Genomic DNA, 20,236 nt, shown 5'->3' with positions numbered 1-20,236 from the left:
CTTAAGACAGGCATATTCTGTATAAATGTCAGACATGAAAAAGCATATTATATACTGTTTATATATATATATATATTTTTTTTTTATACATACAGTATATAAATGTATAATCTTAATAAAAGATGCTTTGTTGGAATGTTAATTCAAGAGGCACATATTCCATAATGCATACCAGCAAAAAATATTTCAGTAGGAGAAACTAAATAGATTAGAAAGGAAAGCAAAACTAAGATTTCATTTATAAATTACACAAGGCAGTACTGACTAGCAATTATGTGGAACTTCATGTTGGCATCAACCAATATACTGCAGTTATAACAGTTAATGCTTGAAGAAAGAACTTATGAAATGAACAGACTCATTCCTAATGAAGGCATACTAAAAGTATTTATTCTGGAGGACCACAGGAAAACCACAAAAGTGCAAAGCCAGTAAAAACAATTCCAGAGCAAGAGCCAGATGTATCATGTTAAAACAAGAGTTGAGACAATTACAGAGATTAATTCCAGCATTCAGTATTTAGCAGAACTTTACATCCAGGAAATTCTAAAAGCTGTTCCCAGAATAAACTGTTTTAAATTAACATACAGCATGAAGAGAAAAAAAAAAAAATCCTAGTAACTATTCTGGTTTAAAAAATACCTCTAAAAATTGTTTAAGTTAGTGTAAATGAGTACAGAGCAACAGCTCTACTTAGGGATAATAACTATCATTATAAAAGTATAAAAAAAATAAATGTACCGTATTCTAAACATTACAAATGTAAACTGCATTTTGTAGGGAAAATTCACTAATTAACGGAAAAAAACTACTTCTGTGACAGACATTTTGCATAAAATAAATGTCCTCTTAAAAACTGATCTTTATTCACATGATTTCTGTTATAGCTACACAAATAATCATGTTATACTAGTGGTTGTAATGTTTATATTATTAAAAACACTGTGCAAAATACATAAAAAATGTATACAAAATATTTAACACATTAAAAGATGAATGTCAAAGGTTATTTCTGGAAAAACTTCCAGCTTCTTTTAATGACATGACATTAAAAAAAGTCACATAAAATACATCACATTTTTTTCTCTGATTTCTAAGACAATTATGGCTCAAATTGCGAACAGAAACATGTCACATGTGCAGTTTAAATTCACCAAATAAACTGGAATTAATCTTGAACCGGTAACCAGCTTCTGGGATTGATCTTTTCCTTGAATGATTTATACTTCAGCCTTGGAGCTGGAACAGGCCTGTTAAGTTTCCCTGTGTATTCATTCTCTATTGTTTCCTGCTCATCACCCGAGATAACTCTGCAATTCTGATTATTTTTCCGAGGGGGAATTAGGGGTTTCTGGAATTGTTGCATAATTGCTAAAAATTTACTGTCAAAAGATGAGGCTTTAACTTGTGCCTCAGTTTTTTTCCAAGCATTTTCTTTATTTAGCTGGTTGCTTTCACCATTTTCAGTAGTGTATACAAGCCTGTCAGGCGGCGGTGGTGGTGGAGGAGCTCTTCTCTTTTTGGTGGCATCAGTAGAAAGGTTCTCACAGCTTTTGCTTGGAGATAAAATGCTTTTTTGGACAACCATTGTATGAGTGCCTTCAAATAAGGCACCCCAGTGAGGCAAATCTGTATCCTTCCCTTGTTTCAGCAGAAACTGTCCATTTGTCTCTTCAATTTTGTTATGGATAATATCTGTCAATCCTTCCACCTTCAAAGGAGAATCAATGCCTGTGAAGAGAAAGCACAAAAACAAAACAGAACTATGTCACATGATTCATGTATAAATCTGTGAAAATTGTTCACAATTATCTGAGGCCTAATATTATACACCATAGGAAACACATATGGAAGAAAAATAACTATTTACCAAGCAAGGCACAAAAAAACCCTACATTTTAATTAGAAACATTCTAACAGATTTTTGTCTACTGGTATTTCCTGCCATCTTCAGAAATACTAACCTCATCTCCAAACACTAATCAAAAACTGTACTTTGTTTAATAATCTCTCTCGGAAATACACAAGCTGCTTGGAGACAGATTGTAGCAGAATGTTATGTAAAATAATGTGCAGCAAAATCCAGGCTGAATGCAAATGGTTCACTATTAAAATTATTAAAAATAAAAAATCTAATATAGCGAAAAGGAATGAAAGGTTGATTTTAACCTTATGTAATTAGATGTACAAGTTATATGTAGCACTGTATGTGCTACATACAGCATTTAGTCAGATGCCATAGCCTCATCCAATTCTTCAAATATTCATAGCTTGATGTTTTAAATAACTGAAGCCATTTATGATGATATAGGCTAGAGGAAAATATAAAACAAGAAGTATACCTTTACAAAAAAGATACAATAAAAAATACTCTTTCACTCACATTTCTGTTACGCTAAAAACCACCGATGCTTTATTTACAGATTGTAATGATTCAATATTCCTCTACCAGTACACTTAACATTTGAGAAATTTGAACTACAATTAGCCATAAACCCCCTGATAACCCACAGTAAAACATAAGACAATACAATTTTTCACCAATTATATTGGAATCTGCCGTCAAGTTATTTCAGCAGTCATCAGTCTATATGGCACTATAAATAGTACTAAAAACATGGATTTTTATGTTTTCTACAAATACATGTCACTTCATTTTATTAGCAGTGTTATTTATAATGCGACTCAGTATTACAAAAATATATAATAAACAAAATTGTTATAAATGACTCCTTGATAAAGTGACTAAAAAATGTAAAAACCTCCAGTGTTCAAAACAGTAAGCTAAATGTCTGAACGCACCTGAATGTGCATTTCCTTGCTTGTTACTTTTTTGGTTGGTATTTATACTTTACTATACCCAAGATGTTTTTTTCTTTTGTTTCTTATTTTTGTTACAGTAATTACTGCCTCTCACAAGGACACCATCATCCATGTCAAATTAGAGCCATTTCACACAGTAGCACATCATTTTACACTACTAAGTGAAACTGTTATATATGTCTATTTATGTCACATTGAAGTGTTAAGCTGATCAAGCTAACCTTCTTTGACAAATAAAACTGTTAAGGCTGGTTGCTGTTGTGCTAAAGAAAGACAAAAAATGATTTGCTGTAGAATAAAAATCGAACAATTTATTACTTTGTCAATTACTCGCAGAAAGATCTTCAAAAAGTTTTTTAAGCTATAAAAATCACAAACGGCACTGTTCATTAGTATGAGGCAACTTGGGCCTCCTATTATCCATATCCACACCATTTAATTATCCATATACACACCATTTAAAGATAAACCCCATTTTGTCAAAACACATTACTGTTTTACTGCATTGTCATTTCTCAATTGAACACAAGCTATACTGTAGTCTGATGAATTTGATGTATAATCAATAGGGCTTTATTGTGCATGCTTTAATGGGTATGAACAGAAATTTATCATCTAATGTATTCAAGTTCAAATTACAAAGTTTAGTTTTATTAATACTTGCTTTATCAGTATCTTAGTAAAATGTGCCATATTCAACTTACTTAAATCATGGTACACGGAAGCTGCTTGTTTTGTGAGAAACAAAGGAGGTTTTTTTGGAGACATTATCTCAATCTTCATAAGCTCTTCACAGCAATGTTTCCACTGGCCTAAAAAAAAGCATTTATTTCATTGTCAAATACAGGACTGTGAACCACTCCAAAGAAAGTTTAAAATGAGGTGTAACTTGTAGTAATGGCAGTATTATGTACAAAACCACAAAAAACATAATAATAAAGGCCTTGGGGGGGCAATATTCAGTGCTTTATGATAGTAAAGAATGTTTGGTTTCCAGGGAAGTACAGTAGGTCAAAAATAGAGTTATATTAATGTATGAATTTTTGGACTGCTCCTTTTTTTGGGAGTTGAATAAACCACTTTTATAACATTTATCTTTGAGCTCTCAGTACTTTGGCAGCCACATTAAAACTTTCCATGATAGGAATGCACATTCAAAATAACTGACGTCTTTAAAGCCTTCACTAAAAGTTTTTATTTTAGACATTGTAGCTCGGGCAATTATAAATAAGATTAAAAAATTAAAGTTGATGGTTTTTGGACTTTTCTTTTTAATTCAAATTGTACACTTACTAAGATCATAAAAATGTTGCCAAAAAGCTTCCATCCATTTTTGAAGGTCTTCTCTAGAATCTGCAACAAATACATTCACCATGGCCTGCCCTGCAATACGGTTAATAATGGTGAAACTGCTAGTCCTTTTCTTCTGGTCTTTGTCCACAGCACGAATCCTTGTATCCTGCTCAGGACAGATAAACACATCTACGTGATTAGTTATAACTAGATTGGAGCATTTTATTTCATGTACCTAACAAGTGTGGAAAAGCAGACAGGCAGACAGCAGAATGTCCAAAACACACTACTTTATTTATCAACAGCATCACAATGCCTTATCACCAACAGTCCTGTCTCTTTTCTTTCTCTTTCTCTGACCTCCACTCCCCTCCTCACAAGCTCCATCTCCTTCCTCCCAACTCCGGCTCATCTACTGCAGGGAGGTGGCACCTTTTATAATGACCCAGATGGGTGTGCGTGGGATTTCTTCCAGCAGCACTTCCTGGTGTGGCAAAGGTGCCGTCATCCAGGGTTCCATAACCGTCCGGGCGCCCCCTAGCGGGGGCCACTTCCTCCCATAGGAATGAACTTCCCTGCTCCATTCCAGTGGCTCCCAAGCAGACCTGGACAGCTGCCCTCTTGTGGCCCAGGGGAGGTATCGTCCCTCTCGTGGACCGTCCAGGCATCCCGGCTGGGTAGGTTCCCCAGCCGTCTGGCACACAAGCTTAAAAGGACAGAGTTCAAATTTTAGACGTAGAGGTACATAAATGAGCGGTCACCCTTTAAGATTACAGCTAATTTCTGAGTTCCAGTTATACAAAATATTACTGTATATGTTGCTCTCAAGCTAACACTAAATGCAGAACACAAGACAAAAAGATCAAAGTATATTTTTGTGCTTATAGATAAATGAATAGGTAGAAATTGACAAAAATAATGGTGCACAAAATTAACAGAAAACAATAAATCCATTGTCTCAATGGGCCTTGGTACACACTGGATCAGTTCCACATTTACTGACACTCTTACCACCTTTGTACCACAACAGCACTATTCACTTTTTTCTTTTTGCAATTTTGGGGCTCTCTTCTAACTTACCTCACAACTCCAACAACTAGAACGAGTTTTTAAGCTCCAGCCAAGGACCACTTCCTAGATAATCCTCATGATAATTTTCAGAGGCAAGAATGTCATCTGAACCACCTTCTAGAAACTGCACCTTACCATAAGGCTACATCATGTTACATTTAATAGTAAATTAAATATCTTGTTATAGTATATAACAAAAGAAATTTGGCAAAATGAGAGACCATTCAGTCCATCAAGCCCGCTTGTTTAGCTAATAGCTAAGATGTTTACAGTATCTCATCCAGATTCTTCTTAAAGGTTGTCAAGCTTTCTGCTTCAACTACATGTCTTGGTGGTTTGTTCCAGAGTCCCATAACTCTGTATAAAATAGTGCTTCCTGGATTTAGTTTTAAATGCACTTCACCTTAATTTCCACTGATGTCCTTGAGTAAATGATTCACCCTTAAGATGAAAGAATGCTGCTGGATCTACTTTATCAGTGGCATGGTTGGTAATTTTGTTCAGATAATCAAGTGGGAGAAGTTTACTTATCAAATCCTAGGTGTTTGAAATGTGCAACTGGTAGTGGTCTCATTGTTGTATACATTTTCAGAAATTGGGCAGATAAAAACTTGCCTTGAATAAACTGCAGTAGCAAGAAACCTCATATTTTTATTCTTTTATCTTTTTTTGTTTAAAAGAAGAATTTGCCCTAATTTTTCTTTTAAGGTTCAGATAAGAGGCTATGACTGCCCCATGAGGATTAATAACCTAGAAAAGAAAGTTAGGTGTGACATAAAAAGTGGATTTCATAAAACATAGTATGGGACTAAACTTACAAAAAAAAATAAATCTAATACATAATGCTAAATGTGTGCTTATGTTTGCACAGATTCCCCATTTGTACAGGGGAAGACGGTAGACTATGATTCGTCCCAAAATCATATTTGTGTCCCACTCCAGGCAGCACCAGTTACCCCTGGTTGTGTTGATCCAGTATGCAGATACACACATGAAAACAAAACAAACATTTTGAATAGATTCCCCCATTTGTACAGGTGAGCACCACAGCCTATACATTTTTGTTCTGAAGTTTGGTTTTTGTTTTCACCATAGGCAGCATTGGGTACCCCAACTAGTACAATATACAGTAAAACAGAAATAATTAAAGAAAAACAAAGCCAGGAAAAAAAAAAAACATCAAAACAATCTTAAATTCCACAGGAACCTCACAGTGAGATGATAAATCATACTGTTTTTACAGATTTTACCTTATTTACTGGAATAATTAATGCTGGTTCGACTTTAGCTGCAATTTCTTCGGGGGTGTAGTAACAGAACAAGCTACCTCCTCTGAGAACACAATAAAGTCTGCTGCAGCTGATGACACCTGCAATTGTTTGCTGAAATATAAAGGGGGTAATTAAATGAAAGGCACAAGCAAACATGATTCAACCCCATCAACATACTATAAGGAAAAGTAATTAAAATAAATACAAAAATACTTTCTATAAATACCACAACAAATACAGTTTGACAAAAGTAAACATATATTGCACATTCTTTGCATTACTCCATTGTAAAGATGCATTCATTTAAAAGACATTAAGTTTATAAAGAATTTTTATTCTATTTATCTACAGAAAAGTTAAAGAAGCATATGAAATGACAATAAAACAGTAATTAATCCCCGACATCCCTGCTTGCTTTAACTTATGTTAAGAGTTTAAAATGACTAATCACACAAAAAATACTGTACATTTAACCCCAATTGCTTTTTACACTGGAATGCAATGTGATGCCCAATACAAACCTGGATTAAGACATGTTGTTCATTTAAATAGGTATTATTTGAGTTACATGTCAAGTTACACCCAAAAACAGAACAGAAGCTTTCAGTGAAAAAGAAGAATGCTAAATGTAGCTTGGTTTGGGAGCATTTTGAGTGAAATAGTGACAAAATTTGTTGCAAACTGTGCAATACTGTGCTTGGTTTACAAAAGCAGTACTTCTAAAATGCTATACATATATACAAAGCATGCCACTTGTAAGGTTGTACTTCAGCACGTGCCATATCAGTAGCATTAGCAAGTGAAATCTGTTGTAACTAGCAGAAGAAGAAGACGAACCAATGGTATGAGAGATGTAGCATATCTTGCCCTATGTGATAGAACTGACGGCATACTGCACGATAACGTGTAGTGAATACACTTGACTTGAGCATTCATAGTTTTCAGACTCTGTCTCTGTTTAGCATTCGTTTGCTCAGAGATTCATGCGCTTGCTGCTTCCTGAGCAGATCTTCTTATCTCCACCCTAGCGGCCTGCTGTTTCTCTTCTTTCGTCGGCATCTTTTCAGATAAACTAATTAAGTTAGTTTGTGTTGCAATTATTTATTATTATTATTTTTTTTCCCTTAAGCTGGCACTTAAGTCTTCAGTCTGCCTCAAGAATGATTAGCGAAGGTGGTAGGGAATGAGAACGGCGCCCATACGAATGCGCCACATGGCCGCCCTGCTGCGCGCTGCCAAGAGTTGATTCTACAATAAAATAAAAATAAAAATAAAAAGAGTAATAAAAATCATCCCCCTGAAAGCTGATAGTAGACGTCACGTAGTATATGTGTACCAAATTTCAAGTTAATAAGTTGTGGTCTATGGCCGCCAGATGGAGCCCTCCCTGCAGCATGGAGGTGCCCCGAAGACCAGCAGAGAATCCTGGACAATGGAGTTTTCATCCACAGCCCTGCTGGATACCCCAGGGGCCGCTAGATGGAACTGCTGGGAGGAGCAAAGAATATTATTTGCCCTACTCCCCGGAAGTACATCCGAGTCACATGGACAAGGGGAATGACGTGCTTCCGGGGGTGAAGAAAAAGAAGTGTTTTGATCTGACCCGGAAGTGCTAAGAAGTCACATGGACTGAGGGTTCAGAAGCACTTCAGGGTCACGGACTATAAAAGCTGTGGCAGCTCCCAGATGGCGAGCTGAGCTGGGTGGAAGGGTGGCAACGCGTCTGGGAGTGGTGGAGAGTTTATTATTGTGTATTGTGATTGATTGGATGAGTATAGTGGAGGAGATGGTGCTTAGTGCACTGTTGTGTAATAATAAAGTCAATTATTGGTCTTTTACTTGGTGTCTGGAGTCTTGGACAGGGGTTCAAGGGAGCGATAGCGCCCCTTATCTGTCACAAGGTAAAACGGTTTGCAAGCTACAGGTGATTTAAAATTATGGACAGACAAACGAACAGCCACGGTAGTGTATTATATAAGAAGATAAAAGCAAAAACAGACATTCTAATGCAATATTGTTTTATTGGTCAAATCTGTAATGTGTATCGATTAGTACTTTTGAATAGATAGCTTTAATCATTATTAGTAAAACTCTTGACTTCTAACAGCAAAATAAAGCATAGCTGAAGAATGTCAACATTGATTAATAATTGCGTTCATCATAATTGAGCAATCACAAGTGATTCTGACTTACTATCTTAAGTGCATTATGGGTAGAACAAGGCAGTAACTACAGCTGTACTTTCTCTTTGATTACATCAGTATGTACTCAAAGGAAACTCAGATTTTGTGAATGGGCCATGTCTAGAAATTTCATATTCATTTAAAAGCTGTATTTTTCAAATGCCTCTTTTAAGTAACACTGCAGGAGTCACATGCACTTCATACTTTACATATTCACCACAAGCAACAAAATAAGATTAAATAAAAAATGCATAAAAAAACAGCACTTACAGTACAAATGTGCAGAGACGCATCCAGAATTTTTCAGCCTACATTTTAATATATATTCAAATACATACTGTATTTATTTTTAATTTTAATATATAAACTTACATTTTTGGCTAATTTTGTAACCCTTTAGCTGACAACCTTCCTGAGATGCTGTTACTATGCAAGGATCAGAACATGCAAGCAAAGTGCTTGTGTGCAGAAAAGTGTTTTTGATGCAGAAAAACATAGCAGCCACTATGAGTAATTCACCCAGGATTTGGTGTCATGTTTTGTTCATGCATTGTAACTCAAATAGGTTGACTATTAAACATGTATCTTAACTGTGGAGAAAGGAAACCGCTCTTCTCAGTATCCAGTCTAACAGATAGCAGGCTGCAGAGAAACCCAGAACATCAGTGTATTCCTATCCCTAAACACAAAAAGCATAAAACCCTGTCAGTAATGTAAAGATACCTTTATTGTAAGGACAACACCTAATATGTTTTACAGTAATATATTGACTGGTTATCGTAAATATTTTCTCATTAAAACTGTCTTCCTTGCTTACAAACAAATATAAAATACTATATTACATTATATAGCACATTCTTCAATAATTTAATAGTCATATTTTTAAAAATATTAAAAAGTAAGTTTAGAGGGATATGTTATAGTCATCGGCAACTTCACTCAAATATTAACTGGGCTAGCCTTACAAACATTGAAAAACAAGAACAGGAGTATCTGAATGTAATCAGTGACTACTCTGACGTTAAAACTTCAAACCTGTACACTGTACAGATTTAGAATTTTGCAATAAAAGGGATAGAATTCAGTGGCAGATGTGATTGAGCTTTTAGGATCTAATGACTTTAACATAATAAATACATTTCACTGTGTTTTGGCAGAACACATATTCCTAAACTAAAACTGTGAAGTTTAAATATAACAGGACACAGAGCAGATGCACAAAAATTTAAATAAGACAAAATGAAATAGGCTTCTAAGTGTTGACACAGTTAAGCAGATGTACGGATGGATAAAAAGTATTTTACACACTATGCAGGCCAAGTTTATCACAGATTTAGAAGCAGCAATAAATTAAAATATTTTACACACTATGCAAGCCAGGTTTATCACAGAAGCAGTAATAAATTGAAATAATTTATAGGGGTAAATTAATTGCTAAAAAGAATAGTATTTGTATATGTTGTAAAAGACTTACAAACTCCAGTATTTACCACAGGGGCTATGAAAGTATGAGAGCAATAACAAAATTAAATAAAAAAATTAATTGAGAAAGCTAAAAAGGTAGTTACAGAGAAATACTACAGAAAAGGTGAAACATGGCCCTAACACATTTTCAGTATTTTAGTAGTTAAAAAGCAGTCACAGAGGAGGTAGAGTATGTGTGTATATGTATGTATGTATATATACACACTAATATATATATATATTGTGACGGACAGCCGAGTCCCATGCCCGGCCGGGACGCCTCTGCTGCATACGTCCCGGGGGAGCCACCATAGACAGTGCAATGCCTCCCCCGGGGTGCCTGGGGGCAGCCTCCCTGGCCGTGGGTCCTTCCTCAGTCTCCCCCGTGGCTCCATGGGACGTGGAGTCCACCACAGCCCGGTTGGGAGATGGGGTGGCCGCTAGGGGGTACTGCGGAGAGCCAGCCGCCACAATGGCCGACTTACCAGCCCCACCCGGAGGTGCAATTAACACTAGAATTACCAGAGCCTACGAAAAAACTTGTAATTCCATCCCACTTTAAATCGCTTCTTAAATCCCTTCACACTTCTCCGCCAGCATCTTTGTCCTCTAAATGTGCTGATAAAGAGAAGCTAGGAGCAGCCGGCTATTCCATTCCCCCACCAATTTAGAACGTGCACGAACTTCTCTCAGCTCATGCCTAGATTGAGTATCTGGGAGTGAAGTGGAGTTTTAGAGTGGAAATAATAGATCGTTATTTGGAACACACACATTTCATGTCTGTTCCGTTTCTACAGTAATCTGTGTAAACACATTGTTAAAACAGAAACGTTTTATATATTCTACTAGTAGATGACAAAATGTAGGCATAAACTATATATTGTATGAAGCCTGAAGTCCAAATATCAAAGAAACATTTTCACAAAAGATACAAATATCACACAACAATTGCGCTTTTATTCAAAAATATAACTGCAGAAACAAAAAGCCGCCTTAACATGCGACATTGACACCCTTTTATTGTAACTGCCTCCGTGGTGCAATTGAATCAGTTCCCGCCTGGGAATCAAAAGGTCGCAAGTTCGATCCTGCACCAGTCCGTTTTGAGAAGTAAACTGCTCTTAGTCTTACTATTTTTGAGTAAAAGCATACATTTGATTTCAGTCTGTAACAGCCGGGGCAATTTATGATCCTTGTAAAGGTTAGCTTTTTTTTTAATTCACTTTTCATTCTCTCAGTCGCGTTCAGAATCAATCTATACAACCCCATCTGACACGGCTGTTTTCACATAAAGACGTGCTATAGCTCTGCAGTGTACCACGATGCATACTAACACCAACACAAACCCCCCGCAGAAAGGGTTCTGACACAAAGACGCTGGCGAAGCTGCCTTCTTCGTATCTCACTGTCACTTGATTTTCTTTTTATTCAGTTTTATTGAGTGTTCCTGCCAGTCCCCGCATGTTGCTATATGCTGTTTCTTTTGTACTCCAGGACATGCAGAGGAGAGAATGGTAAAGAGCAGTAACTTCGGCTATATGCAATCATCAGACACTCCCCATCTGCCCGTTGTTTTGTTATACTTTTACACCAACATATGTCCCTGTGTTTGAGCATGCTCAAACGGGCATGCTCAAAAAATACACGTGTAATGCCACGAAAAGTGCACGCAGACACTTCATTTCGCAAACAAAACAAGTGCACGTTTATTGAAGACTACCTGTATAACCGAAGAAAAAAAGAAAGCAAGTTACAGTAGGCGATTGATACGACAGCTTGCATGGTGCAATGCTAAAAAGTGCTGATTTCCATTTCGAGCTATATAAAATCATCACATTCAAATATTAACAGTTCCCACATACCCAAGGACCGTACTTCCTACATTTACGACACGTGTACTTGTTGCAGTGTACACACCTCTCTGTGCTATGGTTCCTATTACACTGAATGAGCACCTGACACTGTACTTTCCTGGGGGAAGGTCCCACATCAGTTCCTGCATAAATTCACACCCGATCTGAAGCTGTTCGTTTTCAAATAATATCGCATTAGTGCGATGATATTTTCACATATATTGTCTCTTTCTTTCAGGTGTATAATAGAAACCACAGCATAGAGAGAAGTGTGTACATTGCTTCTTACAGGAAAAGCGATGGAAAAAGTGCACTTGAATAAAAGTGCACTTTTGTTATACTTTACACCAACATATGTTCCTGTGTTTGAGCGACACGGGCAGATGGGGAGTGTCTGATGATTGCATATAGCGCCGAAGTTACTGCTCTTTACCATTCTCTCCTCTGCATGTCCTGGAGTACAAAAGAAACAGCATACAGCAACATGCGGGGACTGGCAGGAACACTCAATAAAACTGAATAAAAAGAAAATCAAGTGACGGTGAGATACGAAGAAGGCAGCTTCGTCAGCGTCTGTGTGCCTTTTTGGGGTTGGGGGGCGGCGTTAGTATGCATCATGGTACACTGCAGAGCTATAGCGCGTCTTTATGTGAAAACAGCCGTGTCAGATGGGGTTGTATGGATTGATTCTGAACGCGACTGAGAGAATAAAAAGTGAATTAAAAAAAAAAAAAAAAGCTAACCTTTACAAGGATCATAAATTGCACCGGCTGTTACAGACTGAAATCAAATGTATGCTTTTACTCAAAAATAGTAAGACTAAGAGCAGTTTACTTCTCAAAACGGACTGGTGCAGGATCGAACTCGCGACCTTTTGATTCCCAGGCGGGAACTGATTCAATTGCACCACGGAGGCAGTTACAATAAAAGGGTGTCAATGTCGCATGTTAAGGTGGCTTTTTGTTTCTGCAGTTATATTTTTGAAAAAAAGCACAATTGTTTTGTAATATTTGTATCTTTTGTGAAAATGTTTCTTTGATATATGGACTTCAGGCTTCATACATTATATAGTTTATGCCTACATTTTGTCATCTACTAGTAGAATATAAAAAACGTTTCTGTTTTAACAATGTGTTGACACAGATTACTGTAGAAATGGAACATACATGAAATGCATGTGTTCCAAATAACAATCTATTATTTCCACTCTAAAACTCCACTTCACTCCGAGATACTCAATCAAGGCATGAGCTGAGAGAAGTTTGTGCACGTTCTAAATTGGTGAGGGGATGGAATAGCCGGCTGCTCCTAGCTTCTCTTTATCAGCACATTTAGAGGACAAAGGATGCTGGCGGAGAGGTGTGAAGTGATTTAAGAAGCAATTTAAGGTGGGACAGAATTAGGAGTTTTTTCGTAGGCTCTGGTAATTCTAGTGTTAAGACCAGTTGGTCAGGCACCTGGAGCACTTTTGGGTGGGCTATAAAGCAGGCAACCTCCCTCCATTCGTGGCCAGAATTGGGAGGAAGAGGACGAGGTTGCCTGGGAGGAGTGGTGGTGCCAGGAAGGGTTGTTTGTGCTGTATCATGTGCTTTGGGAACTGTGTTGGGCCTGTGGGACACGGGGAAGATGTGCCCCACGGCTGAAGAAAAGAAAATAAAGCCTGTGTGTTTTATACACGTGCCTCTGTGTGGTCTGTGCCGGGTCGGGCGCTATATAGCGCCTTTTACAACTGGCGCAGTCGGCAGGATCCCAGTCCGTCCATTTGGGCCGGAACCTGCATCAAATTTTGTTGCAAGACTCGGCATAGTGAAGCGCAACAGCGCGAGGCACGTGCTCGACTCGGCTGCACGGAGAGCGCACTCCCGTCGCGGCTACAGGCAAGCTCAGCAGGCAGCACAGCGCAGCGCAGCGCACTGAAGCGTGCTCACGCGGCAGGGGCCGCTAGCCTGCACGTGCGACACCGCGCAAGGAAGGCAAAGCGCGCATACGTGGCAGGAGGCGCAAGCCGGCACGCGCCGTAAAGCGCAAGAGAGCACCCAAGGCCGCCAAAGGAGCGAGGAGCTACTGCAGGCACCAGGAATGGGGAAGAAAAAAGCCGGGCGGACACCGAGGCCAATTGGCGGGCGCCGCCACGCTAGTCCGCCGCACGGGTTGAAGCCGGAGGTAGGTAATGGGCCGCGGGTGTGTCTTTCCGCATGTGGGTTATCCTACCTCCTGGACGCCGAGGGGCGAAGCACCCGATGCGGGCAGGGGGACGTGTGTCCTTGGCGTGACGGCGGCGCCAGCTCGGGAGAGAGCGAGGCAGATCAGTGTCTCCCTTTCGGCCTGATCCAGCGGCTGGGGGAGGAGAGCCCGGACGAGCTTCCCAGCGTGGTGTCCCGGCAAGAAGAGCCGGAGCAGCTTCCAGAGCCACGTAAAAGGGGGGGATAGCGTGTGTCAATCACCTGCCGAGGAGGATCGGCAGGCGGGGATGACGGACACCTTCCCTCTCCTCCGGACTACCTGAAGGGGCCCATGGGGAATCCACAGGGTCTTGTTGGCATGCGGTCGGCGACAAGGAGAGCCCGAATCCACCGCCGGTCGCCACTATTAACATTTCCTGGGCTGTAGGGGAGGTGGAATCCGTTGTCCTCGCTCTACAGTCCCTCTTGCAAGTCTTTCAGGTCCTGCAGGAAGCGAAGGAGGTGCTGGAGAAGAAGCTCGGCAGCCCGTGCGGAGCCCTGGCCGAAAGGCTTCGTGACGGCGGGTGGCCAGCCTCCCACCGGCAGGACAGAGCAGTACAGGTAAGCGAAGCCGGTACCGCAGAGAAAAGGGGGTGGGACGCATCGGCAGCAATGTTGGTCAGTACTGCCTGTCAGGCGGACCCGCCCACCACACGAGAGGCTGCTGCGATGACTGACAGCAGGGCGGACGAGCGTGCGAGGAGGCAGCAGGGGGAAACCGGCTGCCAAACAACCCCGCCCCGACCGCCAGCGCCGGTCTTGCAGCAGTCCAAAGGAACGCAGGCGGTGCGGGGTCCCTCCTTTTCCCATAGGGGGACTCAGACCGCCAGTACGTCCCAAAGAAAGAGGAGGAACCGGAAGAGGAAACCCGAACCTCCTTACAAGACGCAGTGTATGCCTGACGGCTTGGGGGCGCAGGAGGGCTGCACTGCAGAGGGGCGGAACCGTCACGGGCCCTCCTCGGAGTGGGCGAACGGGCAGGGGTTCCCTGCCTGCTTCTGCTAATACCGGGGCCGTACTGGAGGGGGTCGGCAATGTTTTAACTGTGGCAGCGGTGACCATGTCTGGCGGTGTTGTCCCGAAGGACGTCAGGGCAACGCTCCCAGACCAGTTCATTATGTTTTCTTAGGGCCCAGCCGCGGAACCAGAGATACCGACTCCCCATCCTGGAGAAGACCGGCCCTCGCGGGGCAGGCCGATGAGCCCCACAAGCCTCATCTGAGGGAGGGGCAGTGTGACGGACAGCCGGGTCCCATGCCCGGCCGGGACGCCTCTGCTGCATAAGTCCCGGGGGAGCCACGATGGACAGTGCAATGCCTCCCTCGGGGCGCCTGGGGGCAGCCTCCCAGGCCGTGGGTCCTTCATCAGTCTCCCCCATGGCTCCATTGGACATGGAGTCCACCACAGCCCGGTTGGGAGATGGGGTGGCCGCGGAGAGCCAGCCGCCACAATGGCCGACTTACCAGCCCCACCCGGAGGTGCAATTAAGACCAGTTGGTCAGGCACCTGGAGCACTTCTGGGTGGGCTATAAAGCAGGCAACCTCCCTCCATTCATGGCCAAAATTGGGAGGAAGAGGAAGAGGTTGCCTGGGAGGAGTGGTGGTGCCAGGAATGGTTGTTTGTACTGTATCTTGTGCTTTGGGAACTGTGTTGGGCCTGTGGGACATGGGGAAGACGTGCCCCACGGCTGAAGAAAAGAAAATAAAGCCTGTGTGTTTTATACACATGCCTCTGCGTGGTCTGTGCCGGTTCGGGTGCTATATAGCCTTTTACTATATATATATATATATATATATATATATATATATATATATATATATATATATATATATATATATACACACACACACACAGTGGAACCTCGGTATGCGAGCATAATTCAATCCGGAACTGTGCTCGCAATCCAAAGCACTTGTATATCAAAGCGAATTTCCCCATAAGAAACAATGGAAACCCAGATGATTCGTTCCACAACCCAAAACTATTCATATAAAAATGATTAATACAAAATATAAAGTAAAAATACAAAAAACAAATTAATCTGCACTTTACCTTTAAAAAGAATCATGGCTGGTGTGAGCGAGTTTCTAAACTCATGTGGGATTCCACCCAACGGGACGACACGCGGAAGAGCGTCCCAAAGCAATCGCAGTCTCCCAGCGCTGTAACAGTTCGCCGTTTAAGCACATCCAAAAAGATCACAGACATTCTATAAGCGCCTGCCATCAATGGGTGATACAAGGAACATTATAAAGATCCCGCTACAATAAATAACCACGCTGTTGCTGTTTCAAGCTGAAGGCAGCTGGTGTTGTTAAAGTACTGAGACTCAGCTTTGTGTTTTGGAGCGCAAGATGGGGACTTGCACTTCACAGCGCACACACACACACACACACAGTCACAATGCTGTAGTAAACAGTATACGCTCGTACGGATGTTGACTATATGAGTGAGGCACACAGACTCAGACGGAGAATAGGAGACAATTGCCCTCAAGAGAAGAGAGAGAGAGAGAGAGAGAGAGAGAGAGAGAGAGAGAGAGAGAGAGAGAGGTGAATGCGAGCGAGCAAGAGAAATAAGGAGAGAGAGAGGCGAGTGCGAGTGAGCAAGTGAGATGAGGAGAGAGAGACGGGCGCGAGCGAGAGAGATAAGGAGAGAGAGAGAGAGACGCGTGCGCGTGAGAGAGAAGAACCATCAGCTCAGTTGTGATCACATGACGCTAAGCAGACAAAGTGTATCCACTGCTCGTATTGCAAGACATCGCTCGTTTATCAAGTCAAAATTCATTAAAAAATTTTGCTCGTCTTGCAAAACACTCGTAAACCAAGTTACTCATAAACCGAGGTTCCACTGTACACAGTATATATGTATATATGTATATACATACATACACACACACACACTCACATATATATACACATATACATATCTACATATATACTGTATATACACATATATATACAAATTTTAATTTAAAAGGGTATTAGTGGGCGACAGAATCAAATAATAGACATGGACATGAATATTGCAAACTCAAGCTTTTAATTTCTGAAAAAAAATGCTTTTAAGCTGTATTTGAATTCAAAACAGAAACAAAAATATCATCCCTGGTTAAAATTGGGCAGACTTAAAAATAAAGTGGTAGTTTAAGTACTTTAAGTACATTTTCAGAATGGTATTGTCTTTAAATAATAATAACCAAAATTTCAACATAAAGTGCAGTTTTTCTTCTTAAAAAAATAAGTCAGAAACATAAAAGGTAATTTGACCAACTTAATCTTTAAACTCTGAGTAACCTTAGCCAAAATTATTTTGTACATTAGGCTAAAACAGTGTGATCATTGAACATTTTGTAATTAGATGTAATTAGAATTACTAACGGTCACGGAAGTCCAATGATCCCCAGTAAGAGCCACAAAGTCCGCTTTCTGTAATGCATCTAATTTTGCTTGCTTTTCAGTGTGCACAAAACCATGCTTTATCAAGGCTTCGGTCGGGAAGTCTTTTGAAATGAAATTTTCCTCCGATCAGTCGTAGGAACACGCTTTATTCCGACTCTAACATTTTTGTAGCTGTGATGTGTGCATCAGTGTAATCGATATACCAGGAAATCATGCATTGACAAAAGTTCCCCTTTGCTTGGAATTGAAAGTGTGATTAAATGCGTTATTTTTTTAACGCGTTATGGAGTACATGCATCGAAGCTTCTCAGCTGTGCTTGTGCTAAGAAAAGGAAACATTTTAAAAATAACGTAACATGATTCTGAGTTAACCGCATATTTTTTCATACGTCCTAAACCAAGGAGATGCGAGGGTAAAATGAATCGGGAAGCGCACGTACATACTCAGTGCATCCATTCTCTGGAATCGAACCTCGGATGTCGCCGCTAGAGGCAAAGCCTCTACAATTACGCCACGGCATGTGGCTTGTCTATTTGAGAGTATGTAGATCGGGGTATACATATATATTCGCAGCGGAGAAGTAGTGTGTTAAAGAAGTTATGAAAAAGAAAAGGGAACATTTTAAAAATAACGTAACATGATTGTCAATATACAGTAATTGTTTTGTGTGTTATTGAGTGTTGTCATCAAGGATTTGATTATCGTTATTTCTTTCAATCAGGGTCGTATTTGTACGATGCGTTGTGTTCAAGTTACATTCCGTGTTTGTCAATCATGGTAAAGATAAGAGGTTTCATTCATCGATTCGTTTCTTACTGCATCAATAAAGAGCTTGTCTTCCTCTTTATCTGAGATGTGACACACTGCATGCACGGGTTTTTTATTTTACACTGTCTTCCTTTAGCGGGACATTGACTTTTTCCACCTTGTGCTTTGTTTCCGCAGTAGCTGCACTTATGAATATGCTTGTATGTATCAGACGCTTCATATTTTTTTGCTGCCTTCTCAATTTTGTAATTAGGTTTTTGTTCAGCACTCTTTGGAACTGTTGCTTTTTGTCTGTGCACTGCGTCAGTTCACATGAGCCGCTTGGTGTTCATGCATCGAAGGTTCCCAGCTGTGCTGGTGCCATCTTGTGTGATGTCCACGGCTGTATGTAATGTTAGCTAAGACCCGGCACTTAAAACTTTCTCTCGCAGTTTTGCTGAGTTTGTGCCAAACACCACCCTGACCATCTCATCTTCCTCTGCGTAAGCACAGTGAATATTTAGCGGCAGTGTTTCTATTGGATTGCCGCTGACAGAAGGCCTTATATGGGCAGGCACTAAATTACAAACGCCAGCGGCAGCCTGTCTATGAACTTAATTTAAACTTTAGGTTTACACCGTGCTTTGTTTCTGAAGTAGCAGCACTCATGAATATGGTTGTATATGTCAGTCGCTCGCTTCTTATTGTTTCGCTGCCTTCTCAATTATATAATGCATGTTTTCTTCAGCGCATTTTTGAGCTCTTCCTGGTTTTCTACGTACGCCGTTGATAGTCAGTTCACGTGATTACGTGGGAGGCGTGATGATGTCACACGAAACTCCGCCCCCCACAGCCATCCAGCTCAACTCCATTACAGTATATGGAGAAAAATAGCTTCCAGTTATGACCATTACACGTTGTATTATATAGAACTTCCCGTGTAGGTAGAAGGCTGAAATTTGGTACTTATTTCGGTGGTATGATGCCACTGTCGGCCGCCATATTGAACTTTTCAACAGTCTTTGCTACTTATGGGCCCATCTTCAAGAAATTTGGTACACACGTTCCCAACGCTAACTGAATCCTACTTACGTACGTATATATGTCCATAGCCTGCAGCTCAGTCACCGTGTGAGGCGGCGTTGGGTCCCCCATCCCAACGCCTCCCACGTTGTTGGCTGCCTGCCTATATAAGGCCGTCCGTCGCTCCAGTCTCTTCATTCCCTTCCTTGCTTCGCCACGGGATTCACGTCTCCCTGCTGATAACTACAGCCTTTTTATTTAATCCACGGCTTCTCCGCTGTTTTATTGTTCATTTATTACGATTATAGTTATTGTTTAGGTATTTTAGACTTACTTTACATTGTTCAGGTACCCATTTCCTTTATCATTCCAACCGTACCCGCATTAACAGGTCTATCGAGGTGATCACCATCGATCAAAGAACTGTCACTTACTGAGTGGTTTCCATGCCCGGATATGGCACCTATCATTTCCATTCTCTGTGTTACATACTGCACAGCCATATCAGGCTCACTCTTGATATCTGGAGAAACATTGTGTCTTATTTATTGAATGACTGGGACAGGTTCAAGGTGTAGACGGATGACGGTACAGGAGATAATTATACTACACAGGAGCACTATAAGAGTGAAATGCTTAAGCCCTTCACCTATGGTTCTGCATGCGAGTTGATGGCTGCCGCTGAATTGTTCGGTTGTCGCTTTCAAGTGTACCGAAATTGCCAAATATTTTACACCTTTGGACAACCGCCAATGCCTCTTAAACATCTTAGATCCACAGGTGACGATTTCAGTAGTGGACACTTTGATGTTAATGAATGTTTAAACTCTCAAAACTGGATGTGAAGTTATTGATGAAACTGGTTGTATACTTACAACGCTTG

General features: G+C 40.6%; 1 protein-coding gene across 1 annotated transcript in view; it reads right to left on the bottom strand.

The window, feature by feature from the left end:
• Nucleotides 1–361: 361 nt before the first annotated feature.
• Nucleotides 362–20,236, bottom strand: part of rtkn2a (rhotekin 2a) — a 91,533-nt gene continuing 71,658 nt past the window's right edge. The window contains exons 9-12 of the mRNA XM_039771252.1: nucleotides 6,438–6,569; nucleotides 4,117–4,282; nucleotides 3,528–3,635; nucleotides 362–1,731 (exon numbers count right to left, since the gene is read on the bottom strand). Coding sequence (XP_039627186.1) covers nucleotides 1,169–1,731; nucleotides 3,528–3,635; nucleotides 4,117–4,282; nucleotides 6,438–6,569 — 969 coding nt within the window. The 3' untranslated portion in view covers nucleotides 362–1,168. The remainder of the gene's footprint in view (nucleotides 1,732–3,527; nucleotides 3,636–4,116; nucleotides 4,283–6,437; nucleotides 6,570–20,236) is intronic.

Source organism: Polypterus senegalus, chromosome 1 (assembly GCF_016835505.1).
Source record: "Polypterus senegalus isolate Bchr_013 chromosome 1, ASM1683550v1, whole genome shotgun sequence".
Classification (NCBI taxonomy): Eukaryota; Metazoa; Chordata; class Cladistia; order Polypteriformes; family Polypteridae; genus Polypterus; species Polypterus senegalus.
The sequence above is the reverse complement of the archived record's forward strand: the minus strand, read 5'-3'. Positions and strand labels throughout refer to the sequence as shown.